Consider the following 17,265-nt stretch of genomic DNA (forward strand, 5'->3'; position numbering starts at 1 on the left):
CTCTCCCACACCAACAAAAAACTTCCAGCAAATGTTCCTCTTTCAAAAACTAAAAGCAACTGTCCAAGAAATGAGTTCACGGATGTGAACCAATTTCCCTTAGCCCTAACTACCTACTAGCTATAAAATCATTTCTTTTAACTAGATATTCCTAACTAATCTTAACTGAATATCAAAAACTTTTCACAAATAAACTTTAAAATGTTCTAGCCTTGGCATGTGATCAATCCATCACATTGCTAGGCTCTTGGTCTGACTTTAATAACTTATCATTTTTATGTGCTCGGCCTAATGCACCTTCATCACTCAAGTTCCCCTAGGGTTTGTACTTGGATGATTTGGCTTATCTTTCATGCAGATCTTGGAGGTAATACTATGTTTCAGACTGATCATAACATTTAACTTTTGTTGTCCTTGTTATTTTATTGCTCAAAACAATACATTTCTGTTAGACTTGAGTGTCCATTGCCATTTCAAAGTCTGGTCAAGGTTGAATTTCCCCTTTTGTTAGGCTCTCTGCCACTTGACTTTGTGCAGACTCGCACTGCATACTCTCTTGTTGATTTCATTGTTAAGAGTTCGATGATCATGCAAGAATGCTATGCAGAAAGAGGATAAGCCCCATCTATAAGTCTGAACAGTTTCTTTAGATCATACTGCATTGTACAAAGAAAATGGTGATGAGTAACCCCTTGTTAACCCCATCATAATAATGAATGTTCCTCCAACTTAAAAGATGCTACCTTTCAATCGCAACCATTGCATCTCTGTAGTCAGATATATCCTGCAAGGATTGGGAGCCACTGAGGGCACTCAGAAGATCACTATTTTTGCTACTACTTTGAGGAAGAAAGATATAGAATGCTTAAGTTGGACTACAATCCAGATACTAAATTCCAATATTTTGCAGAGCTCACCAAAAAAATTGGACGAGTTTAGCAAAATTGAAAAGTCAGTTACTGGTTTCTCTCGCATCAAAAGTTTGTAATGGGAACAAAGCAAGACAATTCAGAATTTTTAACAAAAATTTTAGGGTGCTCAAAGCAAACTTTTGTATACAATTCCAAGCAACAAGAAATTGACCTTATTCTCAGAGCTATTTCTGCAATAGCTGTTATGTGGGTTCCATAGATGAATCCACCTACCTATAAGGATGCTTTGATGTAGGCAGGAACATTGATTCAGTTTTGCAACATATACTTCCAGAGTGGAACAAATATCACTACCAACAGTGATTCCTGCATTGAGGAATGGATGAAGGAAATTCAAACATTGAAGAAAAAGTGACTTGGGACACATTTTCTGCTTCAAATGCAAGGGTAACTACCAAAAGAATGAATGTCCATTGGATTCTATAAGCACAGATACTTCAGGTGCAGATTCTTCCCAGCAGAACCATTCAAAGAGAGCCAAACACCCAAGGAACAATTGGTTTCTCCATAACAAAGTTGTGGTGCAAGTTACAACCCAACAGAAGACGATTGCAGATATCTTGCTACCCCATGTAGAGTCATTTTTCAATTCATTTCTTTTAAATTTTCAGTTTTCCAATTTCAACGTTCATGAATTTTATATTTTTTACGCTTGTAAGCCTCCTATTTAAAAATCTAATAACACTAAACATACTACACTCCCTCTCCATTTGCAATACTGCTATAATTGTTTTATTGCCCTGATAACAAGTAAGTGTTCACAGGAAACACACCAGGAGAAAATATTTCACGCAAATGATAAACCAGAAAAACATTGACAATATATCCAGTTGTGAAAGCCTCTATACTAAGATATTTTAAAGATTCTGATTCCAATTTTAATAGCATTCCTATATACGCCTCAAGGACAGGAAGCTCTTCACCACGTCAATGGTGAAAGACCAGCATATTAATTACTAGCACATTTAATTCAAATGAAAGTTTGATTCACAGTGAATATATTTACAAATGCAGTTTGTGGATTGCTATGATTGATTTCAGCAAATTTAGCAAATTCAATTTCTAATTTTCTCACATCTCCTTTCTCCAAAAATAGCTCCGTTGTACCATGACACAAACAGAAACAAATATAGCATATGTTACGAAAACTACCATGTCATCCAGATTCAGATTTCTAGGCCTCGTAACTCCACATTTTTTTACCATGATACAAGGAGAGATAATAAATGCAGATCTTGTAAAAACTACCTTATCATCAGCATGACCAATTATTGATGGGCCCCATGTGCCAACATAATCAACATACTCATTTCCATCCACATCCCAAGCATGTGAGCCTTTTACAGAATCAAAAATAATGGGTTGCCCACCGACTGAGTTGAAAGCTCTCACTGGTGAGTTCACACCTCCTGGCATTAACTCCTGAAATAACCATAATAATCAAGTTGAACTAAAATTAGTAAGAATGTCGAGCAATGTTCTTTGATGCCTATGTTCCTAAAAATGCATGCAATTGATACAAGTTTGCAAGAGTAGAAACAAGTTGGTCATTACTCTAATAGATTGGATGACTGAGTCTAACATCCATCCCCCATCAATTCACAAATAACAACTTCAATATTTAAAGCTTTCAAGCATTTGCAGCTTTCAATTTACTTATTATATGTTTTTATATGGCTCTCTGGACCTATCAATAAGTTATGGGCATTATAACATGCTGGCAGGTTAGTTCTTCGGTAAGTTATTTTCTCAAACATTGGCCCATTTCCAATACCTGGCATATCTTGTTTCACATCAAAGGGAATAACTGATAGGACAAAACGCAACTTGTTTCACAGAAATAAATATTTGACATGTCTACACCATATCACTACCCAAAAAATGAAGTATAACATATTTCATGTTAAAGACAGCATACTTATTGCATATGCTGAAATTTCAATAAAATGTAACGCTGTATATATTATTAGCTGGCAAGTTGGAAACTAATACATATGCTGAAACTTCAATAAGCATAATGTTGTATAGTACAAAAGCCTAAACCAACCTTAACTGAGAACCACCGGAAACCAAGCTCCTAGGTGCTGCCCTAAGAAATGCAATATGACAGGAATGTAACTATAGGAATCTAAAGAATGCAAATACATGAAACAACCCCAATTGGGATTCCCCTTACATGTGGAAATTTCAAGAATATGTGCTTAAGGCAAATTAAAAAAATTCGCCTCAATTACTTTAAGTTTCCCAGATATATTTCCAGTGAATTTTCACTGTTACAGCTGAATCTGAAATATAAATTACCATACTGCATATTTCACTTCTGTTCAAAAAAATACATAAGGCAGCCCAGGGAAATAAACATCAAACAGATGTACCTCAAGGGAACCATGTTTCCAGCCCTAAGGGCACAATTCCCAACATATAACAGATTTGAAAATAACTTATAAACAGCAAATTTGTTACAAACACAATTCTGCCCTCTTAGCATCTATTCATTTGTCAAATCACTAAACAAAATCTGCTCACTAGTTAAATCAGCATACATAACCAACACTAGAATCTCTAAATCACCATGAGAACATAGGCAGAAAATCAGATCTGCAGGTATGAAAGGTTTTGACAGCAAAGCATGTTAGGATATATAAACACATCAGAGTTAGTTCACATCAACTTGATCTAATGAGTCTTTACGTAAAGTGTGTTTAGTTCACATCAACTTGGTCTAATAAGTCTTTACGTAAAGTGTGTTTCATTAATGTGCACTGTAATTATATAATCCAACGGTCAAGAATAGAAACCTAGACATAACGTGATCCGATGGTTCATCTTCTCTTCAACACTAATAGCACATGATCTGTGGCTTAACACCCAATTGGCCCATGATCTCTATTTAAAGAGCATGCAAGATCAATTGCTCATGATCGCTTGTAAGAAACTCAAGCCTCATATGTAAAATACTTTACTAGCATGAATACCTTGCCTCAAGTGGTCACATTGGCTGGAGCTGTGAACTATTTCCCTCTTTGACAGTTTTAACTGTGATACACTGATGTACTAATCCTTGATCTGCTTGTGTGAGTGATTGTCTTAAGGTTGCTCAACCTAGTGGATACAACCAGTTTATTATGCATGGTATCAAAGCTCCTATGAAGACCCACTCCCATTGAATCAAGATCCTGAACCTATCCCATTACATGCATCAAAGGGCTTCAGGATTCTATTGTTCATAAGCATTTCTGGGCGAACAAAATCATTCTAATGCATCTGAAGCATTGTCTTAGTTGAATACCTTTTTGTTTCACCTAAAAAAATATTTCTTTGCTTGTGTGAGTGAGTGTCTCAAGCTGCTCAACCTAGTGGATACAACCAGTTTATTGCACATAGTATCAAAGCTCTTATGAAGACCCACTACCACTGAATCAAGATACTGAACCTATCCCACAACATGCATCAAAGGGCTTCAGGATTCTATTGTTTATGAGCATTTCTGGGTGAAGAGAATCATTCTAATGCATCTGAAGCATTGTCTTTAGTTGAACACCTCTATTGTTTATGAGCATTTCTGGACGAAGAGAATCATACTAATGCATCTGAAGCATTGTCTTTAGTTGAACACCCTTTTTGTTTCACCGAAAAAAAAAATTGTTTGCCCAAGATACAGCCATTGATATAAGATCCAAAGTATAAAATCTCATTTATACTGTTTTAATATTTCATTTGATATTTTCATTTATACTCCCCATTTGCTCCCCTTCCAACTATGCTCTTTGTCATGGGCCTTGTGCAGTGTCAACAAAGTGGAAAGTATTTTTTTTTCTGTATACCCTTTTCCCTCCATTTTTTGCAATTACAGCAAGTCAGAAACAGAGGAAAAGACACAAATTTTGGATAGAGCAACGATGATCTAACTCCAAGCTTATAAAGTTGCAAAATATTTTTCCAAAAATTAGTGATTTGTGTTTGTGCAGCTGTGTTTAAGTATTTTGTGGCCTGTTACCCACCACCTGTGGGTGACATCCATAGGAGAATTTTTTTCTCCTAGTTTGTCTTCAGTTGGCAGCCAGCAGCCCCTTGCAGTGACCAGATAACTCAATGTGCCACCATCTCCGCCACCTGAGCCGGTTGTTATGTACCCTCACCGATTTGTTATAATCGCATGCTTGAAGGTGGGCTTTCCAACCCCAAAAGTATGGCTTTCATTATGTAGTTGGGTATCTTTGCTTACTTATCATGGACACTTTTGCACATGGACTAATAGGGGGGTTTGGTGGAAATAATGGGCTTGGTTTGTACTCTTGTCCCCTTATCCAACTTGATGGTTAACCTTGTATCCTAGTCCCGTGGGATCTCTTTTATTGGTCGTTTGCTTTAAGGAGTGGCACTACATGTGAAATCCTTATTTTGGTTGCGTGGTCCCGCTTCCTGACACAACATAAATCACTCCCCTCCACTCATTGTAACCTCTTTCCACATATCTCCCATCCAGGTCCACATTTGTCCATTGGGTCCACAAGGAGTTAGCCCCGCCCTCCCCTTGTCCACACTTTGGATCGAGCCTGGAACGATGCCCCGAAGATCGATATAAATATATATAATATAAATATAAGTAATGAGGATAATTGTAATAATGATTAGTTAATACCCCGGATGTGGGTGATTGAGGCGGCATTTACGGTGAAGAGACAAGAGTGGGGCGAGGCAGGTCGACACCTGCCCACCCAGTACAAAGAGTTAAATACTTGTAAGATGGAGAGCGCTTGGCATGCGCGTAGTGTAAGGTTAAACAGCTCACATTCCAGTGGCTCTGGTTCATACTTCTTGTCTACCGCGACGGCTCTTCCCTCCGCACGCTCTGACCTGCAAGAGATGGCGGCGTTCTTCAATGCTGCAGTAATGGAAGAGGCATCTCGAGGCATGCCAGGAAAGGTTAAGGCTAGGCTCTGTCCTGGGTTCGTGATGAAGTCATTTGGGTTGTTTCACTTGGCTTATTCCCTCGCCTCAGGTCTCATTTCAGTTTTCAGGTTGTCTGAGGTTAGCTCTATTTTCTCTGAGGTCTCTCGGCACTTGCTAGGGAAAGTCTCTCTGGAGCTTGGCTCGGCCCTTCTGGAGCGGCTCCTGCTGCTCCTCTCGTTCCTACGCTGACTTTCGAGCTATTGTCTGGTGGTCTTAGTCTCGACATTTCATCATCCGGTCTCAGGTCTTGTCTCTGGCTTCGGGTGGTGGGTTTTGAGTTGTGTTTTCATAGGCCTCGTCTCTGATACAGGGTGCGGGAGATTGGCCCTGTCAATCCTAAGGTCGCTCAAACTTTCTCTGGAGAGAATCACTTAGTGTTCAATTTGGTTTTGCCGGCGAAGGGTATCCGCAGGCTCCCCTCCTGGTCTCGGTGTCTCTGTTGCTCCGCTTGCCTTATAGCTGCTCTGCCTGTCCGGCATCTCACTGCCGCCCCCTCACAGATGCCTCGACTTCGCCAAAGAATGGGGTGCCGAAGAGGCCAACCCCGGCATGCGCCAACAAGCTCGTCCTCTGATTCGCCTTCCCTCTCCAGTGAATTGTTTACCAGACGCTACCCCAGCACGCGCAGTGGGAGAGGGCGGCTCCGTGCCTCCAGACACCACCCTGGGCCTCCTTCCTCGTCTGGCTCTGCAATTTTCTCTTTTAATAGCTCCCTGCATCGACCTAGGATAACGGCTCACATTACGGTGGTCTTCCATGAGACTACTCAGATGGAGGACTCTGATTCTCATCCGGGAGGATTGGGGGCAGTCTCTGTTCCTTCTCCTTCCATCCAGCTGGGAATTGGAAATGTGCCTTGGCAGGATTTGAATGTTCCGGGTTGCAGCACTCAGGATGCGGAGATGATGCCGGTTGACCCTGGCCCCTCTGATCAGAACGTTGCTCAAGCTAAGGATGTGCCAGAATATGGATGGTGCCGTATCGTGGAAGAACCACAAGATGACTAGCGCGCTCTCCCCGGCGTCGTTTTTTTGGTTATGCTACGTCTATCACTGGGCAAGTTTGCTATGTAACTGTGTTGTGGATTTCCTGTGTTTTTTGATGTTTTTGTTAACTATGAAGCACCAGGAGAGTATCATCACGGTCCCCTACGCGGGTTCTGAATTTTGTCTTCTCACCTGTTTTTTCTTGACAGTTCTGCCTCTCATCAGAGCAGAGTCTTGACTTCGGTCTCTATGTAATTATATTTCTCTACTTTGTTAATAGAATTAGTCTTACTCAAAAAAAAAAAAATATATATATATATATAATGATTAGTTAATAATAATTAGTAATTAGATTGAACAAGCATGTCTAAATAGGACATGACTCTCCATGAAGAGACACTTGCTTGATATATAAGCAAGCCTCTCGTTCTCATTGCAAATCATTCTTATTCATACATTTAATATATAATATTTGTATCCTCATGGACATTTTTATATTCCAAGTCTTTTGGAGTAATTAATCTGAAGAAGGAACTTTGTTTGCTTCATTTGGTATCAGAGCAGTCGATCCTCTGGCCGCTCCACTGCTGCACAGAGCCGTGTTCTTTGATCCAAGTCTTTGACTGTTAAATTCGTCAACAATGTTACCGTTGGAGTGTTTCGCTACAAGATTTTGGAGGGTCTCCATTTTCACTATTAGGCCTTTGGCCATTTAAAAAAAATCAGAAATAAATAAATACGAAAAACAAATTATAAAAATATATATATATATATATATATATATATCTATCTATTCAACCAAAAAAATAAAAATAAAAACAAATATTTAAAAAAAAAATTATAAAAAAGGGGTCAAAATCTAATACATGCCATACACACAAATACGAACCGTATTCAGTGTCGTTCTGGCCACCAATTGTCACCACCAGCGACGCCAGATCACCACTTTTACCGCCACACCTAACTACCATCACCGTCGTCCAAGAAACGCCCGACCACCACGATAACAGCTACCATCAAACCCTCGTCCGACATCCAATTGAAACTGTCGTTGTCGTTGTTGAAATTAAAAAAAAAAAAAAAAAAAATCCTTGTCCCTGCCTGCAACTAACCACTGTGGGACAAAACCCCCCACAGTCGTCATCCCACGGACCACCGCTCACAATCGAATTCCCTCACCAAATTTACCATCCGCAGCCCGCCGCACAGCTCCCAACCACGCTAACCCACGAAACTTCACACCTAGTCACCAACCATCGTTCCCTGCTCCATCCGACATACAAAGCAATAGTTCGAACCATTGATTAATTACAATTGAAGAAAAAGAAGGGACATACAACAGTGCCAAAGTCTACAACATCTAGTTACCCAGACCATCGCTTTCCTTCATACCATCGCGCCCATACAACAGTTGATATTAATCCACAAATTAATCCTTTTAGTTAACAAATATATATATATATATATTACATTTCAAGTCAACCGGGAAAAAGGTAAAGGAATAATTAAAATAATTTTTTTTAAAGGTTGACCTTAGCTATTCAAATATATATTAAGGATATATAAGGAGGGGTATTAAAAAGTGGAAAGAATTTCCATATGAAGAAAAGGAATTTCCTCTATATTTGTATACAATATTATTAAAAGTATAAAATTTTACATAGCATAAAGTGAATGAGTGGGAAATAAAAAAAAGTGGGGGAGATTAATAAAATACAAGTGGTAAATTAAGAAGGAAATTTAAAAAAAAAAAAAAAATCACCTACGCATAAAGTGAAGGTTGTTTCAAATATATTGAGTTATATTATAAAAAAAGTGAAAAAAATATTATTACAAGATTAAGAAGGTTGTTTTTACCCCTAAGGCTCATTCTGAGAAGAAAAAAATGGAAACCAGTAATGAAAAAAGATTTCCAAAAACCTTACCCAGAGACGGTAAAGCGCTATTTAACATTAAAGGAAATCTCGCAGGAAAAGATGTTATTATTTCTATTTCTCCGACAGAAAATGCAAATTATATAACACCTAAAATCACAAACCAACTAGTGATTCCAGAGTCAAATATAACTGAAAAATTAGAATTTTTTTGGCAATAAAATATATGACATAGCCAATTTACAGTTAAACATTGAAGATTATACATTTGTATCGCAATTCTCAGTTCACACCCTATGGAACAATCAAGGTGACATTATTTTGGGATCACCCTTGGATGGAAACTCTAGGGTCCTTTATTCTAAATACAAAAAAAAAAGTTTTCAACATTTTCGTACAAGAAAAAGAAAATAACACTCCAAGATGTTACACTGAAACCAAATTCAGTAACACCAGAAGATATATCAAATCTTTCAAAAGTAGTTTCTCAAGAAGGTAAAAAAGCATTACAAAATATGCAAAATGAAATTGACAAAATCATTGTTGACAAAAATGAAGAAGTTTCTCGACTTAAAAACCATAGTGAAAAATTACTGACGCAAATTAAGAAACTTAAGAAGGATAAGAAGTCATTAGAAAACAAGGTACAACAACTTATCAAGAATGAAGCATCAAATGTAGGAATTCAAGTTGATGACAAAACAACAGATACCGATCCAGTGAATGTCACAACTCAAGAAGAAGACAAGCAAGTTGAAGAAAAGACGCACTTGGATGTTGCAGTTCAGATGATAAACACCCCAAGTGAAGGTTTGGTAACGAACTCAACAACATCATCCCCTGAAGTAAATCAAAAAATTTCCACACACTTAATAAGGGAATGTCAAACCAAAAAAGTTCCCTATCAACATCCGAATCACGAGAGTAGACAAATCAACCAAGCTACGTATCAGGACTATTCAGACCAAAAACAACAAACTGATGTTCCAGATAATAGTGATGTAACCTCAATCCCGTCTTACGCTGACAAGTCGTTACAAAATTCCAGTGATCAGAATATTCCACAGAAAATTAATCTAGGATGGTCTGATCCCTTCTCAGTGCGACAATTTTGTTTGTCACTTAGAAGATCATATCAGCTTGTATCGACGAAGATGATTGTTCCGAGAGAGAAAGTCATTTGAAGCCAAAAAAGAGATCAAGCCTTTTTCATCGACAAGCTTTGAGGACAAAGATTTTTGAGGAAGAAGGCAATGTTACGAATAAAATATATATATAATATAAATATAAGTAATAAGGATAATTGTAATAATGATTAGTTAATAATAATTAGTAATTAGGTTGAAGAGGCATGTCTAAATAGGACATGACTCTCCATGAAGAGACGCTTGATATATAAGCAAGTTTCCCGTTCTCATTGTAAATCATTCTTATTCATATATTTAATATATAATATTTGTATCCTCATAGATATTTTTATATTCCAAGTCTTTTGGAGTAATTAATCTGAAGAAGGAACTTTGTTCGCTTCAGTATCCTAGTCTCGTGGGATCTCCTTTATTGGTCGTTTGCTTTAAGGAGTGGCACTACATGGGAAATCCTGATTTTGGTTGCATGGTCCCGCTTCCTGACACAACATACATCACTCCCCTCTGGTCATTGTAACCCCTTTCCACATATCTCCCATCCGGGTCCACATTTGTCCATTAGGTCCACAAGGAGTTAGCCCCGCCCTCCCCTTGTCCACACTTTGGATCGAGCCTGGAACGATGCCCCGAAGATCGATGCAGTTAAAAAGAAAGTTAAAAACATAATTTGGCCACTCTCAACAGGAAATGTACCATAAAATGCAAAAGATGGTCAGGACATACAAATTTAGCACGTGAGCAAAAAGCCAACATGAGCTCCACCCCCTATCATTATGGCCATCACCCTGGTTCCTAAGGCCCCTATATTGGCCCCCTGCATCATTAAGGAACCCATGATTGTCCCAACCCCTGGTGAGCGATGAACTGCCCAACCTTAAAGGGGTATTCACTACTATATCATTCACATCATGCTCTCATTCACTGGAGCCCTCGGTAATTATAAAAACAAAAATCAATAAAAGGCAAAAGGCATATGAAGAACCGTGGAAAAACAAAGGTCGGGGTAACTCATGTATCACAATTGCTCCCTTCTACACCTATACACCCAAGAGTGGACTTCCCTCATTATAGCTACCCTTGTACCATGGCATGTGGCTTGGAGCCTTCCCTAACACCCCACTCGATTCCATCACTATTTCATGTGACACCTGTCATCTAACGGATGTACCATGGACATGTCACTCCCTTAAAGGTTGAAACCACCTAAAAGGGTCCTTGATTAACCTCCTTCTTGAACCTGGAGATACTTGTACACTCTAAAGCCCATTATGGAAAGGCATGCCACTATGAAGTGCCCACTTGGTTCCATGATTTGTAAGCTTATTTGCTTAATTTCACTAACGAACTGTTGTACTGGAAGGTGAGAAGATGAATTGAATCTTATACAGAATTGTAGGTGGGTCTTCATCTTAGGGTTTGGCCTCCATATACGGGATCCAAGCCCTCCGAAGGGTCTTAATGGCACTTGTAGGGTGAACGTTGAGAGCCATGGGCCTTCATTATAGCAGAGAGCAGATAGCCACGCCATGGGATCCTTCAGCACCATTTATTGCTTGCTCATGTCCCAGCCATTTGATGATGATGATGATGATGACGATGATGCACTTGGACTAGCTTGCCCAACCGAACATACACTTGCACCACACACTTGGCAATTGATGCAGGGCCCAGATGGGGTTTTATCTCACCTAGGGAGACAAGGGAGGGCTTGCATCATTGTCCCAACCCTTACAGAGAGAGCACATGCTTGTTCGATTCAATTGGAGACCCATGAGGCTGTTCTTTGTGCCCCCACAACCACTTGGGAGCACCACAGGTCATTTGCTTGGAGATCAAGGGGTCACCCCCTTCATCATTGATATTGGAACCCTCCTATTCACTATGGCATCATTTGGCCTTCCAAAAGGCCCTTCTAGCTACTTTTATATCATTTCGGCCCACATGAAAAGCTAATTATTTTTATTGTGGAGCTATTTGGTGGGCTCGTCACCAAAGTATTGTTATTTTGCACATCTTTTTATTTTAGGGGCATCATTAGGGTAAATTAGGCTATTTCAATCCATTAGGGAATTGTATAAATATAAGAGAGGCATTTGTTGATTTGGGGTAGCATCGGATGTGCTCTAGCCACGAAATTTGGTGGAGAGGTTGGGGCACATGAGATCTCCAATACCCAGAAAGGGTTTGGGCAAATTCTAAACAAATCAGGAGATATTAAAATAATTGATATTTTTAATGGAGTCCCTAAGTTTAAACTTAGGGAAAATAAAATATTAATGTGTATTAATATGAATCTGTGGTAGAGTGGTCCAAAAGACATGGATCAAGCCAGATCTAATCTTAGTCGTTGATTAGGGACTTAATCTCGACCGTTGAATCGTCAACAGGGAAAGTATAAGAGGAGGCTTGAGGGTCACTTGGAGATCACACCAGAGTGCAATATTGCACTAATTGTTATCGGGATTAATTCGGCGCGGGGAAAAAATCGGGAAAAAATCGGTAATTATTGAGAAAAAATTGTTTGGTACAAAAATATTCATTTTTTTTCAATTTTTTTAATATCTAAACCATCTACAACATAAAATAAATACATTGACACATAAATATGATAAAAGAACTAATATATAAGATGTTTAATATCATTTCTAGTGCTAAAATCACACATAACAGTGAATCATGTCCTGAATAGTAAGTCCTGACTCCTAAGTCCCAACTCAGCCTCAAAATATCAACAAAAAACATAATAATGTATCACATATCATGAGTCATATTGTCATATACAATGAAATGAACAAAATAACTAAAGTCTAATACTATTGATTTCCTCTACCCCTCTTGTGAGAAAATGCCACAGCTTTCCCTTTCCCTCTAGATGTAGATACTGGTGCTGGTGGAATTGGCAGTGGAGTCTGTTGTGCTCTAGAACCTAAAGAACTAGAAGTAGGAGCTATAGGAGGTAGACCACGTTCTCTATCGGTGGTAGGGGTAGCTCGAGCAGGTGGTGTCACCTCCTCCTCCTATTGCTCCAACTCTTCCTGCTCCTCCTCCTCCTCCCCCTCCCCCTCCCCCTCCACTACATCCTGCACTAACCAATCATCAGCAAATTCCATGAGAGGCCTCTCGGACTCAACCCTCCATGCAGCAGTGGTGTCAGTCTCATCGAAGATTGTAGTAGACGTAGACCATGTTATTCAGTCGCTGTGACTCCAACCTATACAAGGATCATGAAATAATAAATTAATAATTATAAAAAAAAATATTGTTTAATGAATTCAAAAGTTTATTTGGAAATTTGCAATATTTTAAATTTTTAAGTGTTAACTTGTTGCGCTTCTTGTTGTATATTTTTTCAAATACACTCCAGTTGCGCTCACATCCTGAGGAGCTACATGTTTGGCTGAGGATCCGAATGGCAAGCTTTTGCAGAAGGGGTACCCTGGCACCATACATTCTCCACCATGCATCTACAACAAAATTACAAATAAAATTTTAAATAAACATAAGAAAAAAATGGAATTTGAAGAGACAATGAAATTTGAAACAAACTAAAAAATACCTGGCATTTTAATCGTCCTATCAATCACAGCCATCTCAAAGCCAAATGTGCCACCTGCCATCCTATATGTCTCAATTTCTTTAGAGATTTTTGTACGTTCTGCTGAAGATCGGACCATCCTCTGGACACAGGTTAAGAATCCATCCATGATCTCAGCATCAAATACGAACCCACATGCATAAGAAAATGTGGGGTTCAGGAAAATCCCAGCAACATGAATGGGACAATGGAGTGTGTTGTTCCATTGTTCATCAATCACTCCCCATAGGAGGAGTTGTCTCTGAAACCCCTCATCTCCCTTATCATCATAGTAGGCCCGAATGGCTTCTTTGGCCCTGTCCATGGCCTCATACAAATAGCCCATTGCGGGCTTCTCACCATCAACTATCCGAAGAACCTTTACCAAAGGTTCAGTAATGGTGCACACCTCCTGCACTCTCACCCAGAAGTCTTCCTGGTATGAAACTAGTCTACATACAGCCTCTCCCTCTGGTTTGCGGCTCATTGGCAAAGCACGCCACTCCTCTGAAAGAAACATTCTCTTCACATCCCACATAGAATTCAAGAGGGATTGAAGAGATATAAAACTGGTGGCAAACCGTGTAATGGCGGGGCGCACCAATTCTTTGTTGTTGGTGAATATTCTCATCAAGCTAAGCGCAAATGTATGGTTATATATGAATTTTGTAATGCTTTTGGATGACTCAACAATATCTTTGACAAAGGGAATTTTCCCTATGTCCTCCAACATCAAATCAATACAGTGTACAGCACAAGCTGTCCAAAATAAAGTAGGATGCCTGTCCATAAGCATCATGCCAGCAACAACATAATTTGCAGCATTGTCTGTTATGACTTGGACAACATTTCTTGCACCCACCTCCAAAATAAACACATCCAGCAAATCACATAAAGTTCTTGCATCTTTGATTTGTGCAGATGCATCAACAGATTTGATAAACATAGTCCCCTTGGGACAACTAACCAAGAAGTTTATAAGGGTTCTCCCCTTTTGGTCAGTCCAACCATCTGACATCACAGTGCAACCTGTTTGTGCCCATGATTCCCTAAAATCCTCCAATCTTTTGGTGCAGTCAAGCTTTTCATTTTGAAGAATCTGGCCTCTCATTTCATGATAAGAAGGGATTTTGTACCCTGGGCCAATAGTTGCAATAGCATCAAGAGCAGGCTGGAAAAATGGATTATTCCTTACAATGCTGAAAGGAATATCACTCCAAAGGAGAAATTTTGCCAGCAATTTGTCAGCGTGTTCTTTTTCAGTTTTTTTAGCATTGAACTGATAGATCGCTGTGAACTAGGTGTGGTTCGAGGAAAAGAAAAAAAAGATGAGGCAGCTACCAGGTTGGTTGATGCTGCAGTAGAACCAATGGCACTTGCTTATTCAGCTGACTTTCTTAGTTGCCTCTTCATTTCTTGTTTGGACTCTCTAGTGTGGTCTAAAGTTTCCAATGCTTTCATGGCTCTTCGGATGAGTTCAGGATTTGTATTTGAGCAAGGCCCTACATCAAATCCAGGGATTTGTGCAATGTGATATTTCAATCTGTACACCCCTCTGGACATATGGTGCCCACACAACTTGCAAGACAAGTTCATTCTATCATTCGGAGCATCAGGTTCACCAAATTCCCAGAAAGGGTCCAATTTCCTTGGCATGTTTGATTTTGAACTTTGAAGTTGAAAACTTGAATGGTGTTTCGGTGAACCTATGGGAAAATAAGGATTAGTATTTACAAGTTGCAAACTTACAATTTAGTATTTTACTATTTACATTTTACAAAAACTAAAAAAAATTACATACAATTTAAGAAACCCCATTCCAAACCCAACCAAAAAAAAAAAATACATTGGACAAATGTCAAAAACCCCATGGGCCCATTCCAAACCCAACCAAAAAAACTAAAAAAAAATTACATTGGACAAACCCCCTTCCAAACCCAACCAAAAACATGAAAAAAAAAACAAAAACAAAGTTACAAAACAATGAAAACACAAAACTATGGTGCCCATACCGGTTTTAGACTCTCCTCCTTAGCTCACTCTTCGATTTAAGCCTCCAGGTACTTGATTTAGCTCCAAAATCTCCAAGCCTCTATTTCTCCAACGCTCCAAGCTCCATCGCGCCCTCTGCTGTTGAAATGAACAAAAAAAAATCGTTTTTTTCCTATTAAACACGCGCTGCCCGACGCCTTGGCGATTTTTTGAGTAAAATTCTCCATTTTTTTTAAAAAATCAACCAAAAAAAAAATTCCCGATTTTTACCCTCGATTTATTCGCTAATTTGAAAAAATCGCGATTAAACGATTTAACCGCAATTTTTTGCCGATTTGTGCATCACTACCAGAGTGATCAATCATTCTATTCTTTAGAGCGAGGTTTGCTAAGAGAGATAGAATCAGTGATCGGGAGAGCAGCTGAGGGGCATTGAGTATAGAGAGACAGAGAGGCAGAGATAGTGCCAGGAGAGCAGCAGAGCAGCGAGAGAGAGAGACGCAAGAGTAGCCGGTGCTCACGCAAGGCCACGCAGAGGCATCTAAGTGTTTCGTAAAGCACCGGAGGGGCTAGCGTAGCTGACGCAGAGGCTCGGGGAGCTAACAAAGGGCCTCTTGTGGCTGACACAGGCCAAGATAGGCTGATGCAGGGCCAGCGCTGGGCTAGGAGAGGCTGACGCAGTCCAGATTGGGCAGACGTTGGGGTTTCTGGGGCAGATTGGTGCTGAGTAGCTACTGGAAGGATTATCCAGGGTTTCAACCAGCAGATTTGTCAGAAACGGAAAGGTATTACAGCCAAGGAAATTCTCTGTTGGGTAGGCCGGTTTCGACACCCAAATTGTACTCTGATATTGCTTAGTAAGAAAACCCTCAGATCACTGCACCGGTTTTCCCGCATTAGGTTTTTTCGGGGACATTAGTCCAAAAATAATGGTGTCATATGGTGTGTATGTTCTTGTTTCTTTTAGTTGTTGATCTGTAATATGTTGAGGGAGTTGGCTTCCGAATTCAAAATGAAGGACCTAGCACTAATGCACTATTTCCTAGGGCTGGAGGTCTGGCAAAAGTCAGGTGAGATTTTCCTTTTTCAAGGAAAATACATTGTGAAGTTGCTTGAGAGATGTGGGATGGTGGATTACAAGTTTGTGTCTACTCTGATGGAACTCAACTACAAGAAGTTGTGGAAGTGTTGCTGGCCCAGATTAGCGAAGCCTTGCGAGTATTGTCAACTTGTGGGGCCCCTGATGTTCTTGGTAAACTCTCGTCCTGACACATGCTTCATTGTGAACACGTTGAGTCAATTTATGGTCGAGTCTCATCACATTCATTGGATTGTTGCTAAGATTCTCTTGAGATATCTCTAGGGCACAATCCACTATTGATTGAGATACATTATCGGGAAGTTGAGGCTACATGGATATACTGATGTTGACTAGGCTGGCAGTGTGGTGGATCGTAAGAGCACCTTTGGGTGTTCTTTTGTTTGGGGTCTGCTTCAATATCTTGGATGAGCAGGTAGCAGAAATCGGTTGCCTAAGCACCGCCGAGGCCGAATACACTACTGCGAGTATGGCCTGTTGTGAAGCTATTTGGTTGAGGAAGCTCTTCAGTGAGCTATTTGAACACGTGTTGGATACCACCGTGATCTTCTGCGACAACCAAAGTGGGATTCACCTTTCAGAGAATCCCTTGTTCCATGACCATTCCAAGCACATTGATATCAGGTACCACTTTATCCGGGATATGGTACAACGGGGAGCAATTAGGCTCCAACACATCATGACGGATGAGCAAGTCACAAATATTC

The 17,265-nt window shown here is 39.7% G+C and overlaps 1 protein-coding gene across 2 annotated transcripts in view; it reads right to left on the bottom strand.

The window, feature by feature from the left end:
• The window catches only part of LOC149202690 (glutamate-1-semialdehyde 2,1-aminomutase, chloroplastic-like), a 184,347-nt gene that overhangs the window by 136,632 nt on the left and 30,450 nt on the right, over positions 1 to 17,265 (bottom strand). For both annotated transcript variants that reach the window (XM_089403202.1, XM_089403203.1), the window contains one exon: positions 2,181 to 2,354. In XM_089403202.1, the coding sequence (XP_089259328.1) occupies positions 2,181 to 2,354 (174 nt within the window). The remainder of the gene's footprint in view (positions 1 to 2,180; positions 2,355 to 17,265) is intronic.

This window comes from Pinus tabuliformis, chromosome 2_1 (assembly GCF_031772625.1).
Source record: "Pinus tabuliformis cultivar Carrire ecotype Pingquan chromosome 2_1, CPIR1, whole genome shotgun sequence".
In the NCBI taxonomy this organism is placed as follows: Eukaryota; Viridiplantae; Streptophyta; class Pinopsida; order Pinales; family Pinaceae; genus Pinus; species Pinus tabuliformis.